At 47.0% G+C, this 14,940-nt stretch overlaps 1 protein-coding gene and 1 pseudogene across 2 annotated transcripts in view; both read right to left on the bottom strand.

Moving 5' to 3' along the window:
- The window catches only part of LOC144784686 (ATP-dependent translocase ABCB1-like), a 1,804,387-nt gene that overhangs the window by 225,905 nt on the left and 1,563,542 nt on the right, over positions 1-14,940 (bottom strand). For both annotated transcript variants that reach the window (XM_078663637.1, XM_078663636.1), the window contains one exon: positions 11,356-11,562. In XM_078663637.1, the coding sequence (XP_078519763.1) occupies positions 11,356-11,562 (207 nt within the window). The remainder of the gene's footprint in view (positions 1-11,355; positions 11,563-14,940) is intronic.
- Positions 5,690-6,397, bottom strand: LOC144785276 (lecithin retinol acyltransferase pseudogene; annotated as a pseudogene).

Genomic DNA, 14,940 nt, shown 5'->3' on the forward strand with positions numbered 1-14,940 from the left:
TATTTCCTGAAGAAGCAACCGTAGGTGCCTATGGGATCGTTTGCAGGGTGGTGTCGTTGGGGGAATTCAGACAAATTCTAGGGAATGTCCAAATTGAATGAGTTGGAGTACCCACCGATCCGTTGTTATGGTTTGCCAATTTTTTAGGAAGTATGTGAGTTTTCCTCCAATTTGTAAAGAATGCAATGGTGGATGGGCTAGCCATTGAAACGAGTCATTGGCGGTTGCCAGCAGGGCGTTTTTGGTTTTTTCCTCTGTAGTTCGACTTGCCGTAGGAAGTCTGGCGCCCCTGTTGGTTTTGCCGCTGTTGGAATTGCGGTTTGCTTTGTGAGTACGAATAGGAAGACCTATTTTGGCAGGAACCTCTATATGAAGGTTGTCCTCTTCCTCTGTTGCCACGAAAGGACTGGGTCCGGAATTGCAGAGTACCAAGAGCCTTGGCAGTGTCCGTGTCCTTTTTAATAGTGGTGAGGGCCGCGTCAATTTGTTCACCAAAGAGGTGCTGGCCATCATAAGGCATATCAAGGATTCTTGTTTGCACTTCCTGGCGGAAGGAGGTGGCCTTGAGCCAACCCTGTCGTCTTAGTACTGCAGCACCTGCCAGTTGCCGGAAACCAGTCATGGCGGCGTCAATCGCGCAGTCGATGAGTTCAGAAGCAGATGTTTGGCCTTCTAAGAGGAGCGAATAAGCCTCCTCTTTGAGATCTTCTGGCAGATTAGAAAGATAGGGTGCAATGTCTGCCCAGAGTTGGCGATTGTAACGGCCCAGAAGTGCAATTGAATTCGCCACTTTCACCGTCATGGCCGACGTGGTAGTGAAGCGTTTGCCAACCGCATCCAGTTTCCTGCCTTCCTTGTCAGGTGGCGTCGACAGAGGCGATGCTGGATTTCGCGAGTTTTTCTGTGCCGCTTGAGTCACTACAGAATCTGCCTTGGGGTGACCTGTGAGGCATGCTGGCGCCGATGATGTTGCCTTGTATTTTTTATCTAGTCTGGGCACTACCACTTGTATAGAAGCTGGTGTTTGCATGAGTTGTTTGCCTTGCTTCCAGATAAAGTCAATGATTGGGATTGATCTTGTTGACTTCTTAGTGGGCTCCTTGAAATTGTAAAGGAAGCATTCAGTCTCCTGTGTTTCCATAGACATATGGAATCTCTTGGCAGCCCGCTATATGAGATTGTGGAATCCACCGATGTCTGCGGGTGGTGATTCCGAAGACTGTGGTTCTGGAGAGGCCGGAGAATGTGCCACATAGTCCTGGTCTGCATCCGGGTCTGACTCGTCGTCATGGACTTCACCCTCTTCCTGTTCTCTCTCCTCTTCTTCAGATGAGAGAACGTCTTGTATTGGCACCTGTACTTTCTCAAGCACCAGTGGAGATGGTTTATGGCGAGACAAAGGAGCTGGCACCTGTGCAGCTGGAAGTGCAGGTGTAGTGGGTTTCTCCGGAAACCTTTCTTTATAATCCTTTATTAGGAACTGGAGATCCGAGACGATGGATGCAGGGAGACACACCATTGGAGTAACCTGTGTCTGGATTTGGGTGTGGACCGATTGCTCTACGTGGTCCTCCTCCTCCGGCTCCTTGTCTGTGGTTTGACACTTAAGCACCAAGTCTGATGGACTAGTTGCTTGTGTATATGAATCCTCATCCGACTCCTGACCTTGCAATAGACAGGCTGGAGGTAGCTGTTGCACCTTACTGGGCGACGTCAGGACTGGCGTATTTGGCCTTTTTGTGATTTTGACTGTGACATGGCTTACTTGAGGTGGAAAGGCATCCATGGCATGTGATAAAAGTGCAGACTCTTTCCATGGCCCTGTGGTCGTCGATGCTTGAGTCGACGGTACCGTGTTAGGCACCTTCGCCGACGGTAATTTCTCCACCGTCGACGGTTTACCCGTCGTCGACGGTTTTCCTGTCGTCGACGGAATGCTCCTCGTCGACGAGGTAGGCTTCGTCGACGGTGTGGTTTTCGTCGACGGCGTCGTCGTTGATGTCTTCGACGACGGTCTCGTCGTCGACGGTAATATCGTCATCGTCGATGGAGTGACCGGGATGGTCGACAGCGTAGGTCTAATCGCCGACGATGAAGGCGTCGTCCTCGTCGTCGAGGAGGTAGCCGACGATGCAGTCGTCGTCGAGACAGTTTTTTGCGCTGAATAAACCATCGACGCTGTCGTCGTCGTCGGGGCCAGCGGCTGCTTCCTGGTGACAGGAAGTTCCTTGCCAGACACTGAGGTCTTGCCCTCTGAGGACTTTTTGGAAGTCTTCATAGGAGGGGTGTCTGAGGGGCTAGGGGAAGTAACCCTTGGCCTCTTCAAGGAAAAATGTGAAGTTCCAGAGACATTCTCACCTTCCGACACCAAGTCATCTGTCTTGGTCTTGAGTCTGTTGAGCCAGAGTAGTAGGCGTCCTTCTCGGTCCTTGAGGGTCTTGTTCGAGAAGGTCCTACATATCTTGCAGTCCTTGGCTTGATGGTGAGGGTAGAGACAATATAAACAAGTTTCATGTTTATCCTCTACATGAAGTCTTTTCTTGCTGCAGGAGGAACAGGCCCTGAAAAAATGATCTTTTTTCCGGCTATCAGACATAATAATCTAAGTTGAATAAAGTCACTTTTTGAAGAAAGAAGAAGTTTCCCGAGGAGAACTCAGGTGGAGACTCCCTAGCACAACGTGCGGTAGAAAATCTGAGAGACTTGGGCTCCTGGCGGGAAGGTTCTAGAAGGAGGTAGTAGCTGATTGGTTGGTTTTCTTTATTTGGTCCTTTTTTACAAAAGGACTCAGATAGGCCACCAAGGTGGGACCCTTGGGCCTGCTCTGTTTGGTCCTTCCTGCAAAAGGACGTGGATAGGTCACTAAGGTGAGATCCTTAGGCCTATTCTTTTCTATGTATGTCTATAGGACATTACTTTTTTATATACCGGAGGCTCCCGTCTCGACGACGGGGAATGATTCAGGCATGTGAATCTATGAAAGACACCCAAATACTGGATAATAGGAGAATACCCATCCTCCAACTGACACCCTGTTTTCCAACTGGAGTAAATAGGGCTGTTTCCCTGCAGTACCTGCAGAGGAGCATGAGGAAGAGAGGAGGGCAAGAGGTAGTAGATGTCCTCTTTCTTTACCATGGCCATGTTACTGCTTATACAGGGATTGGCCTGCTGGTGCTGTTAAGATGTGTGCTTTGGTTTTCTATTGAAAGGGAAATCCCATAGAGAAGCTACACATGTTATTGAATTTCTGATAGTCTCTTTCTTTTGCTTGGAGGCCAAAAGGTTTCTCCTAGAACTTCTTGATGACAGAGATGGCCTGTGCTCCGAAAAGGCATAAACCATCCAAATGGAGGGTCATACAGGTGGACAGGACATCCTAGGAAATGCCTAAAAAGTGTGTGGGAACAAAGAAAAATGTATGTTTCCATGGCTAGAGTGACTGTATCTGCCATGTCCCACTCTAATTGAATTACCTGCTTTGTTGCAGCTTGAGACAGTAGGCTGAAGGTGGTCCTGCAAGTTATGCACTACATGGTGGGCCATGATCTAGAGAGAATGTGTGTATAGTATAAATGGTGTCAAGTTTGGAGCAGGTTGTGCTGAGTGTGGCACCAGACAAATCAGTGTTGACTGCTGTTCTGCTGTTCAGAAGGTGAAAAGTCCAAAAGTATGTTAAGAGAAGGTGGCATTAGGCATGGCACTGACATGTAATATAGGTTTAAGCCAGTGAGATCTGTGGTTATGGCTGGAGCGGTGCAAAAGGGGCTGCTGAAAATGGTCTTAGGATAGCCACAAAGCCATACACCATTGTATCTGGAAGCTGCTCCAGAAGGGACTATGCCTCATTGAAACACAGCAAACATCACGTTGTGGAAGAGGGTCTATCGGTTCGCGGTGCCACAGTTAATAGCAGTTCTGGAGTTGGTGCTGCGTCCAAAACAAGCACTGGTGCTGATTCTTCATGGGCATCTATACAAATTCTGGTTCAGAGGGGACATTTCAATGATGTATCTTTTGAGAAGTGGTTTTACTCAGAGTTGTGGAATCTCTTTCTCTTATGTTTTCACTTAGACAACTTTGAGGGCATGACTCTGATGTACTTGATCTCGGTATGGACTGCCTTTTAGTTCTACCTTCATCACAAGCCTGGGCCATGGACATCTTAACTTCCTGCTCCTCAAAGTCTTTGGGATGCATACTGCGGCAGCAGCTGCAGGCCAAGGTTTGACTCCAAGCACCACAGGCATATGTAATGTGGATCTGCGATGGACATTTGCCCATCACAGTTCCCGTAAAATTTAAAACCTGACTATTTGGTTGTGATGTTATGAACTGCACATGAAATCTTTGTGTAGAATTTAGAACAATGTTGACAAATGTCAAAGAATATTAGAGCGATGAGCTTTAGATTTGCAGCAAAATAGGAACTGCATAAGAGGGCAATTGGGGGTGATTTATGGCAGTGACATCAATAGATGCTGCTTCTTGAGCCAGAGCGGAGCCAGCACTCGCTAACGGCACAGAGAGCTACTGAGAAGTTTCCGGGTACAGTCTGATGCCTAGAATATTCAAAATGTGAGAAATATGCCAGTAGAAGTATCCATCAAAAATGTGACCTCCATTTCCTTGCACCCGGGACAAGGAAACCTATTCCACTTGGAACAGATTCCCTAAAGAGCAATATACAGTGACGTGGCAAAGAAAAAGCTTCCACTGCAATGCCTGTGGCCTCTATTGGCAAAATATGGATGCATGCATATTATCATCATGTATGCAGTCAGGGTCACTAAGTTGCTGTGCCACAGAAGTAAAGGGACAGGCATTATATTACTTCTGCCGGGCACATGATGATATGGCAGGGTGCCTTTAGAAAGTGGAAACTTTCTACTTTCCAATGGAATGTCAAGCAAATGGAATCCAATTTGGAGCTCTCTGCATGTCTATGATACTGTCCAGGAATACTTGACTACAGCACAAAGATAAACAAGCATTTGCAATGCAATAGGTCTCACATTAGGAAAGTTTGAGCTATTGGTATTGTAAATGGCAAAGTTTTTATTTATGGTTTTTTTTTAAATAGCTAAATTAATAGCTTTGTCATTTACAATGCCAATAGTTATAACTTTCACAAATGTGATACCTATAGCATTTGTAATGCAATATGTTTTGTATTTACATGACTTCGATGTATTGATATTACAATTAACAATGGCGTTTAATTTTTTTAAATAACTAATACTTAAATAAAAGTTATTGTAATTTATAATGGAAATAGCTTAAACTTTTCTAAAGAACTTTTGTGAAATTATGTTCAGTGTATTTTATTGTGACGAAAATCCAAGAACAGAAGTGAAATATTAACATCTTTTTGTGACATTTGCAACCTGCCAACCCAAACAACACTCACGTGAGAGATGGGGAGGGAGGGGGGGGGGGGGGGTGGGGGGGACGGTTATTGGGTCGAGAATTACCTAAAGGCACTTTTGAACCCCACCCTGCCCCTAAGCACCCCTCTAAAAAAATGGTTGTTGAGTGAGACTGGTGCCGATGTCTTGGGGTGTTTTTGCACCCCTCAATTGATATCGGCTGTTCAAAGCCTCGGGAAACTAACTGGAAAACCAATATTTACAGTGGTTCTCAGCGCGTTTCCCTTGCCACCGTGTGATTTCGGCTCTTCACCAGTGTGTTAGGACCGGTGGGAGTTGGCAGGTATGTCTGTTTCACATTCAGTGATCTGACTGCTCCGTGATTTTGCGCCGAGGTATGTAAGTTTTACAAGTAACCACATCGGCGGTGGTCTTTCACTGTGCCCGCCACACTCGCTGTAGGCATTAGTAGTACTAGTATTCCATGTAAACGTTACCTTGTCGGTCTGGAGGCTGGCCGGGCTGCCGTACCTGCAGCGGGTCACAAAGTGCTCGCAGTTGTTCCACAACAGGCTGTACTCCACGGCCCCCACCAGCTGCTCGGCTCGCCGCGCCTCATCCGCGGGCAGCGCCCCCCGTGGGAAGCTCCGGTCCAGGTGGTTAACCAGGATGTGGCTCCCGTAGGCGAAGTCGTGCACCGAGTCCACCCGCACGCTGGCCGCCTTGGCCAGGACCCCCAACACCAGCCGCTTGTTGGTCACCACCTTCTGCAGCAGGGACGGGTCTTCGGACAGCAGGGGCAGGATATCCGGCATCAGGTGGGCCACCCGGTCCTCTCCCAGGTAGATGCCAAAGTGGACGAAGAGGGTGCGGGGCACCTCCAGCAGGTCCCCCCTTTTGTATAGAGAAATGCCATAGTGCCATTCAGGGGCCACTTCATCTTCGGACACACTGAAGAATTTGAAGTTGGAAATCAGCAGCACTTTCTCGATTAGAAAATACAGCACTTCCAGCACTGGGGACTTCATCTTTCCTTCGCTGCAGGCTGCACTTTGCTACTGCTGCCGCCCTGTTCTTTCTGCTAATTTGAAATACTGCCTTTCCTATAAAGGCTCTTTGACGGGAAGGCGGGGGCTGGTTAAGTGGAGGACGGAGCAGAGAAAACAAAACGTATGTGTGCGCGCGCGCGTGCGGGGGGGGCTCCACCACCTTCCATCCCAGGAGTGCCAGCCTAAACACCTGCTATATTGTCCCCATTCCTGCCCGGAAACCTGCCTGAAAATCCGATAGTATGTTGTTCTCCTCCACCCAGTGAAGAATCCTCCCAAGTATGGCTTTGCCTGCTATCTTTTGAGTGGAGTCTATCAGGCTTATGGGGCGGTAGTTCCCCAGGGTTTCTCTACACCCTTTTTTATAAATCGGTACCACCACCGCCCCTTTCCATGATTCTGGCACTGGCCCTCCCCTCATGATGTCGTTTAGGAGAGCTGCAATGACCCTACCCCACTCAACTGGATATGCCCTCATAAGGTCCCCCGGAAGGCCATCTGGGCCAGCTGCCTTGCGGGGAGCTACCCACCCTATCACTTTTTCAATCTGTAGAGGGGTGAAGAGATCATAGGCGTGCGGTTCAATTGCTAGTGGGAAGTGCGCCCTAACATTCAATTCCCCTTGTGCCGGGAGGTACAAAGTTCCAAAATGTTTTACCCAACTTTGTGGCGGGATGTTACAGGGTCTCATAGCTGCCTCGGGCCTATTCCGAGATCCTATAAGATTCCAAAAGACTCTTGAGTCCCTACATTTGCTAGCTTGGAGCAGATCTTCCCAGAATGTATCTTCCCACTCCCTCTTAGCGCTTTTGAGGGATCTATTGTAGGCCTTCCTTGCTACCTGTATATCACTGTGGGAATTACACTTTACTGCCTCAACGAGCCTTGCCTTGTGGACCCTACATGAATGAGTATACCAGCCGTCTTCAAGTTTTTTACTTCTCTTGTTACTCAACTTACTAGAGTGGATGGTAAACACATTAGACAGGGTCTCTACTAGGGAGACAAAGAGTCCACTTGCCCTACCCACCCCATCAAGGGGTGACCCCAAGGTTACCACTGCGTGATTTAAGAGGGAAAGAATTTCTCCGACCCTTGCCTCCGATAGGACCAGTTTAGCCCATTTTATTCGTCTGCCGCATGGCGAGACTTCGGACTCATCAGGGGGCATTACTACCGGGTTATCATGACCTTCTGTTGCAGGTCGCCACCACTGTTTCATGCTTAAGGAAAGTGGGTTGTGATCACTTTCAGTTGTTGGAACTACTAGCATGTCCATCACATGCTTCCAAAGGTACACGTCTACTAATATGTAGTCTATCCTGGAGGTGTGTCCTGGTCTATTGTACGTGTGGGCACCCCCCTATCCGAGGTTGTCCTCCCATTAGCTGCCCTTAGGTTTAATTCCAGGCTCAGGGAGTATAACTGTAGCGCAACTTCAGACCACCTTCTGATAGATGGGAGTTCCAATACAGGGATCCCCAACCTAATGTCCTCCTCATCTTGTTCAAGGGCAACATCCGAGCCTAAAGGCTCGAACGTACAGTTCATGTCGCCCACGACCAGTGTTCGCAACCTATGAGGGGTTTTATTTAGGAGGGTCTCAAGAAGGGATATTACAGGTGACTTTCTTCCACCCTTGGTCCCTCTGGCATAAACATTGTATATATTTAAAGCCAGTCTTCCCCGCTGATCTGTTAGAATAATGTTTTGGATGTCCGGATGACCTGTATGAAGTTCCTCTACTCTGCAGTCTAGGGAGGCTGCTACCCAAATGAGCAGGCCACCCGAAGGTCGCCCTCTTCCAGTTTCCGAGGTCAGTGCAGGGACAGAGTAGGTAGAGAATCCCACCCTGTGTACCGGCACTAAGCTCCATGTCTCTTGGAAGATACACAGAGAGTGTTCGTCCACCCATGCAGTGAAGTCGGGCAAGGCCAACTTCCTTGTGATCCCTGCGACGTTCCAGCTGAAAACCTTAAATACTGGGCCCGTCACAGCTGGAACGTCGCACGACGCAGGAATACCCTTGTCTGTGGACTTCGTCCCACTAGTATCTCCAGTCTCTCCGGTTGGAGAGGAGTAAATTAGGGAGGATAATACTACCATTGGGTCTGGAACTATCACAGATACTTTGTCCTCGGCTGCATTTTTGCAAAGCCAAGGGTCATCCTCCTGTAGTCAATTGGACCCTGACACCCACACTGGGTTCATCCCTCTACCCCCAGGTGCCCCAGCCCCAGGTGTCTCGGGGGAGCTTAGGCTTTCTCCAATTAGGCTAGGAATTTGCCTGGGGTAGAAGTAGGACAAATCTACTACTTTAACCCCTGGGGCCCCCATATTTATTATTGGGGTGCAGATGGAAGGGACTACTCTGGGGTCCTGAAAGTTTATTATTATACAGTCCCCCTCCTGGGTTTTCTTTTCCTGCCCTACCCAGCCTACTCTACGGACACTTAGGATAATCCCATCCACACCCGGCGGGATTGGCTTGTTTGACTTTAGCCAGTGGATGCACTTATTCTTGAGTGATTCGTGATTTTCCAACTGGCCTTCCTTTAATGGGGGGACATTTACCAGAACTGTAACAAAGGGTTGACAGTCTGACGGGAGGTTTATTGGAGGAGTACGGCGTACTGGTTTCCTAGGAGCCAGTACAGAGGTAGTTAGAGGTATAGGTTGGGAGGCGGAACTGGAGATTTTCCCTGTTACTAGTCCCTGAGCTTTGTCACATGAGCCTAATATTTGTATATTTTTTGATTTGCCACTGGTTATCTGGGGCTGCTTTTGTGGCAGTGGTTTGGGCTTAGGTGTGGCAACCTCTGAATGCGCTGGTGGCCCCTTAAGATTCGGCCCTACTTTAGGAGGGGGAAAAGTTTTGGGAACTGGGGTTTGTGATCTGTTAATGTCAACCTTATTTAATTTTTTAGGGGGCTTAGGGACTCTCTGTGATGGTAAAGAAACTGCTGGGGGCTCACACTCCGTCAGACCCATGTCTGGGCTTTCACTCACTCTGACTAGTTGTTTAAATGTGGATTTGAGTGAGTAAAACCCGTCGAGGGTAGCTTGCTCTAATTTGTCTATTCTAGACCCCAGGCTCTTGACCTGTGTAAGGAGGGGCATCAAGGGACTATTTACCCTCTCTAGTATAATATCAATAGTTACAGGGTCGGGGAGGTTAGAGGCATTAACTGTGGTATCATTAGGAAGTGGCCCCTTCGGGGTAGCCACTACAACCCCTTCTGCCTCATCTTTATTCCCCATAGTCGTGCCCCTTACATGTTCCACGTCAAAACCCAGGTGGTTTTTTGGTTTTTGGTAGTGTGGCGCCTGACTCACCAGTTTACCCTTTTTACGGTGTCTTATCTTTTTACCTTTGATTCTCTTATCCTGTCTAGTTTCAGGAGTCCGGCTACTTGAGGGCACCCCTTCTGAGACCTCGTCTGTTATTATAACAATGGGGGTGGGCGAAAATGGCAGTAAAGACTGACTAATTGCATCATTTAGGGGTTTAGGTGATACAGGTGGAGGTGGAATACTAAGGCCAACCTCCTCCTCAATACCACTAGGAAGAAGTGTGGCCGCAAGTTCCACCCTGTCTATATTTTGCCCTATTTCAAGCAGGTTAGAAGGGTCTGTAGAATCACCTTGGGCTCCTACAATAGGGGCAGGTTGAGCCTGCTCACAGTCCAGAGTAAGGGCTTGTACAGCAGCCCCCAATGATGAGCGTCTTGAAGGAAGGTAGATCTCGGATAGGCGCCGCTCTGATACAGCGATCTCCTTTTCTATTACAGCCGCCACCCTGGTAATAAAACGATCCATAGAACCTATCACAGGGCTTCCTGCAATAACTCCTCTATCGCCTTCACTCCTGAGGAGTCTTCCTGAGCGGGTAGACATGGATGTAGAGAGCACCAAGGGCCTCAACGGCCGTGTGTAGACACTGCTGTTGCAGGGGAAAGGGACGTGGCCCAGCCCAGCCTCTGGCAGCCCCTGACGGCCACAGACGGCCCGCCCTTTGCCCGGGCTTCGCTCGGCGTCCCGCTCGCGTCCCGCTGAGCGATAAGCAGGCCGTAAAGTAGGCACGTTGCAGGCGGGGGGCGTGTCTGTTTGTGGGCGCGTCCGCTTGCGCACCTGGGGAAAGCAGGGACTCCTGGACTTCTGAGTCCCTGCAGAGCGCCGACGTGATGTTCTTCTCAGCGCCTCCCAGAGCACAGCGCTTACACACCTTTCCCAAGCCGCGAAGCGGCACCCGCGGAGCGGGTGCGGCGAGAGGCGGCGGCGATGACAGAGCCCAGCACAGCAGACAGTCCCGAGATCACAGGGACAGACAACAGCCTTCTCACTCCCAGGTGGGTCCCAGCGAGTAATGCAACACGCGCCCTTTTCTCTCTGGCCAGGCGGGGGGCGTGTCTGTTTGTGGGCGCGTCCGCTTGCGCACCTGGGGAAAGCAGGGACTCCTGGACTTCTGAGTCCCTGCAGAGCGCCGACGTGATGTTCTTCTCAGCGCCTCCCAGAGCACAGCGCTTACACACCTTTCCCAAGCCGCGAAGCGGCACCCGCGGAGCGGGTGCGGCGAGAGGCGGCGGCGATGACAGAGCGACAGAGCCCAGCACAGCAGACAGTCCCGAGATCACAGGGACAGACAACGGCCTTCTCACTCCCAGGTGGGTCCATATCAACCAATTAGCATGGACCACACTATGGGCCAACTGTGTCAGTCTGGGTGTTTATAACATAACTTTGGTGTGTTGGTTTCGGACTCTAGTTTGATATTTTTATATAGGCAGGTGGATTTCCCTGCTCTCGGGGTTTAACCAGTACACCACATAGAGAGACTAGTTGGTCTTTTTAATATTTATATACACTGTTATAAACAAATTAGCATTTTTTGCAACATTGCAGTAACTTTGCATTATTAAGTAGTACGTTATATTCACCTCTGGAAGGGTTTCAATGAAACTGTGAATGTTTGCAGCTTTGGCTGCCTCTTCAATCTCCTCCTGACTCACTGTTCTGCTGTTGTCTCCATACTGGATATTTTCAGCAATGCTGCAGTCAAACAGAACAGGCTCTTGAGACACAATACCCAATTGTGACCTGAACCACTGCAAGTTCAAGGATTTTGCATCAATTCTATCTGCAAACTGAATAGAAAAAACATTGTGTTCTTAAGACATTTTGCCCAGCTTTAGGAATAGCATAGCATATTTTAGAACATATTGAAACGGTTTAATACAATGAGGCAGAAATATGTCAATCTGATTCATTCCATATCAACTTTACTAAATGGTTTAAAATATTTATTACAATACAAATGCATAAAATGCAATAGGGTATTACATACAAGCATAACAGACCTTTAAACATCAAATAATTACTAATACATTAGCTATTTAACAAGAAAATATAAAACATTTTCTAATGAAGTCTAGTGAAGATAACAGCTAAGTAGAATAAACCATCAATAAGCAATCAGTCTAAATCAGTAACGAGATCAAACTGAGATAGAATTAAAGTGGTTAATAATTATGTAGATGCACAGAGACAGTACAGATCAGCTTGGACAAGTCCAAACGACCTTATTTATAAAATTAGATTTTCTTCATTTGTGTGCATTTTGGCCTTTTTCAGTTATACTTGTATTAATTTGAAGTACTGTGGTAGATTTTCAATTCATATTGATAATAATTTTTGGCACCATGAGTCATTACTGAAGCCATATTTGCCTAGATTATTTGCTGATTTCAATTCTTCCTCAACATGAAACAGTAACAGCAAAACCACTCTTGAAGACAATATTAGACCCGGCATAGATTTCTATCCACCGATTTGACATCTTTGAACACTTTATGAACTTATGAAGATACTCTGTCTGGTTCTAGAGGCACCTCCAGAAATAGCCAGTTTATTGCGATCCTATTTTTCCATTCTTCTAGGGAGTGGATTATTTGATCAATTTTCTGCTGAAATAGCACTGGAGATGTGTTAATAGTCCCTTTCATTTGATAGGTCTACTGCAAATACAAGTCCTTTCCTGGTTCCTCATTGGCAGCTTCAACTACCCAATAGCTTTTATTAGCTGCAAATAAATTTAGATTTCAATTTGTCAGTAGTTGTAAATGTTGGTTCAAGACGTTTTCTTAATTAGCGAGATTTTGTCAACTCATACAGGATTTAGGGATTTATTCAGAGTTTGGCAGACAGGTTTTCTCATGATTAAGTACATTTTTACAGTTTTTGGAGGACTCCTATGGAGACCCATTTCTACTTTTTCACTGTTTTATATTTCTTTTTTACCTTTCTATATCATGCCGCCATTCTGAAAGGCACCTGTATGGTTAAAAATGTTGTTGCCACATACCATTTGAGCAAAATGCAGTTTTTCAGGATGTTTCCGAAACTTACAATTATTGGATCTACATATATGTTTGGATTTGCTTCTCTGTTATACTGTTCTCATACTTTTTTTCTTACTGGTATCGCTTTCATGAACACATCTTTGTAGTCATAACCAACATCATGTTTTTTTTCATTTCACAGTGTTTATCAGTTGCTATGCTGTGTTGCGCGTTTCACTCTTTAGTTGGAGTTTACCAGTGGAGGGATCACATCTCCAGTAAGCCTGGGTGGAGTTTGCGGAGTTTCACTCCGCAGAACTCCGCAAAGTGGCAGAAAAACTCCACCGCACTCTGTAGAGTTCCGCCAGAAGCAGAGTCTTTTAAGTGACGTTGGTCGCACTGATTTTTTTTGCCAGGAGTTTGTCTTGTGCTCTAAAATCTATGTGAACAGCACTACAAGTCACGTCAGAGGCCGCTGCTGTTTTCTGCTGCTTGAGTAGACATTTTACTAGAGCAGCAGCTTCCTCAACGCGAGTGCAAGACTTCTCATCATGAGCGGTCGTGACTTGCCGCCACTGCCTGTTATGAGAAATTTCACCAGGAGGAGGTCTAGCACCTTTTTTCTCGCAAGTTGGCGAGACACTCAAGAGAAAAAACTCAGCTCTGCGTCACTTCACTGAGTATTATTTAACTCCGCACAGAGCGTGGAGTGGGCAAAACTCAGCGAAATCCGCTGGCAGATCGGAATTATTTGCCCACCCCTAGGTATAATTCAGGAGCTAGCTCTAGAACCCAGTCCTTGGCTTATGAATGTATATTTGATTTTGAAAGAGGTCGGAAAGGGCTGGTAAAATTACCATTTTTCTTTTTGGTGAATCCATTACAAAATCAAGTGGCCAATTTTTTTGGGCCAGAAGAATATTATAGGTCTGGCTACCTGTCAGGTTCCACCTTCTGTCTTCTCAGGACGCGGCTATTTCAGCCAACGGAGGAACCAAGCTTGAAATGCCGGGAAGAGGACAAAAAATACTGCGGGCAGAGAAGCAAGGATCCAAAATGTGCCCGAAGCACTCTTACCCCACCATAATCTTTCTCAACCGGACTGCAACCTGCAGCAAAATTACCAGGATAATCTGCGGCTTCTTCTTCTCCGTACTGCTCCTATATCCGGGTCTCTTGTGTGTAAAAGTCACGTGTTAGATGCCTCCCGCACTGCCTGTCTGCAATTGTAGTTTAGAAGCTGATTGTCGTCAGACAGCGTTTACCGGTATCGTGTTTCCTGACAACCGTCTTCTTTTTGAATTGAGGTTTCAATGTTTAGACTTGTCTTTTTGCTTAATATTGCAGTCAGACCAGCGTTGTGAGTGCTTTTTTTGTTTCACGTGTTCTTCTCATCTGCGCTCTGACCATCCTCCTTTCTCGGAATGTTTATCAGATGAATCCTGGAAGGAACTAGAGGAACACGTATCAGTATCCTGACACCTGTCAGGTGGTTTCAGATTATCACGGTTCCATAAGTTATGATGTTTCTCAGTGGTTTCCTGTGTAGGAGACCCACCCCATGATTTTATGTTAACCTTATTTTTTTTATTGTACCACTTTTTCTTTGGTGAAGAGTCAGGTGCTTTGTTAGAGTTGTCCTTTTCAGAATTACTCTTTAAATGTGGTTTACCAGTTAAGGCTTCAAAGTTATATCTACCTAGCGTAGCACAGGTCTCTTTATTTTAGGTAAATCACTCTCCTGCTATGAAGGAGTCAAATCCCTTAGGCTTTGGCATTTAGGTAACACTGCTGCTTCCCCTTTAATGTTGCTTAACATTACAGCTGATACTGCGGCAAAGTTGCAGATCACTTTCATTCCTAAGTCTAGAGCAGGTGCTGGCCCATGCTCGTTTTCGACCTATTTCAATACTACAAATAGAACCACCAGTGAAGGGGTACCATGTGTTCTAGTATATACTGCAGCAAAGATACCCCCAGCAGCCCAGTCCTTTATCGGAGGAGCCATTCCCATCGGGAAGCAAATTGTCAATATTCTGTGCTTTTATCTGCGGGCCTATATGGGAAAACACTGCTACATTATGATTCATCTTCTGTGTAATCTAAAATGGAACTTCTCCCTTTTGGTCGGAATTTTCCCAATTCAGTGTTTGTGGGCTAATGCCTGGTGTGACCACTTGTGGT

This window comes from Lissotriton helveticus, chromosome 10 (assembly GCF_964261635.1).
Source record: "Lissotriton helveticus chromosome 10, aLisHel1.1, whole genome shotgun sequence".
Classification (NCBI taxonomy): domain Eukaryota; kingdom Metazoa; phylum Chordata; class Amphibia; order Caudata; family Salamandridae; genus Lissotriton; species Lissotriton helveticus.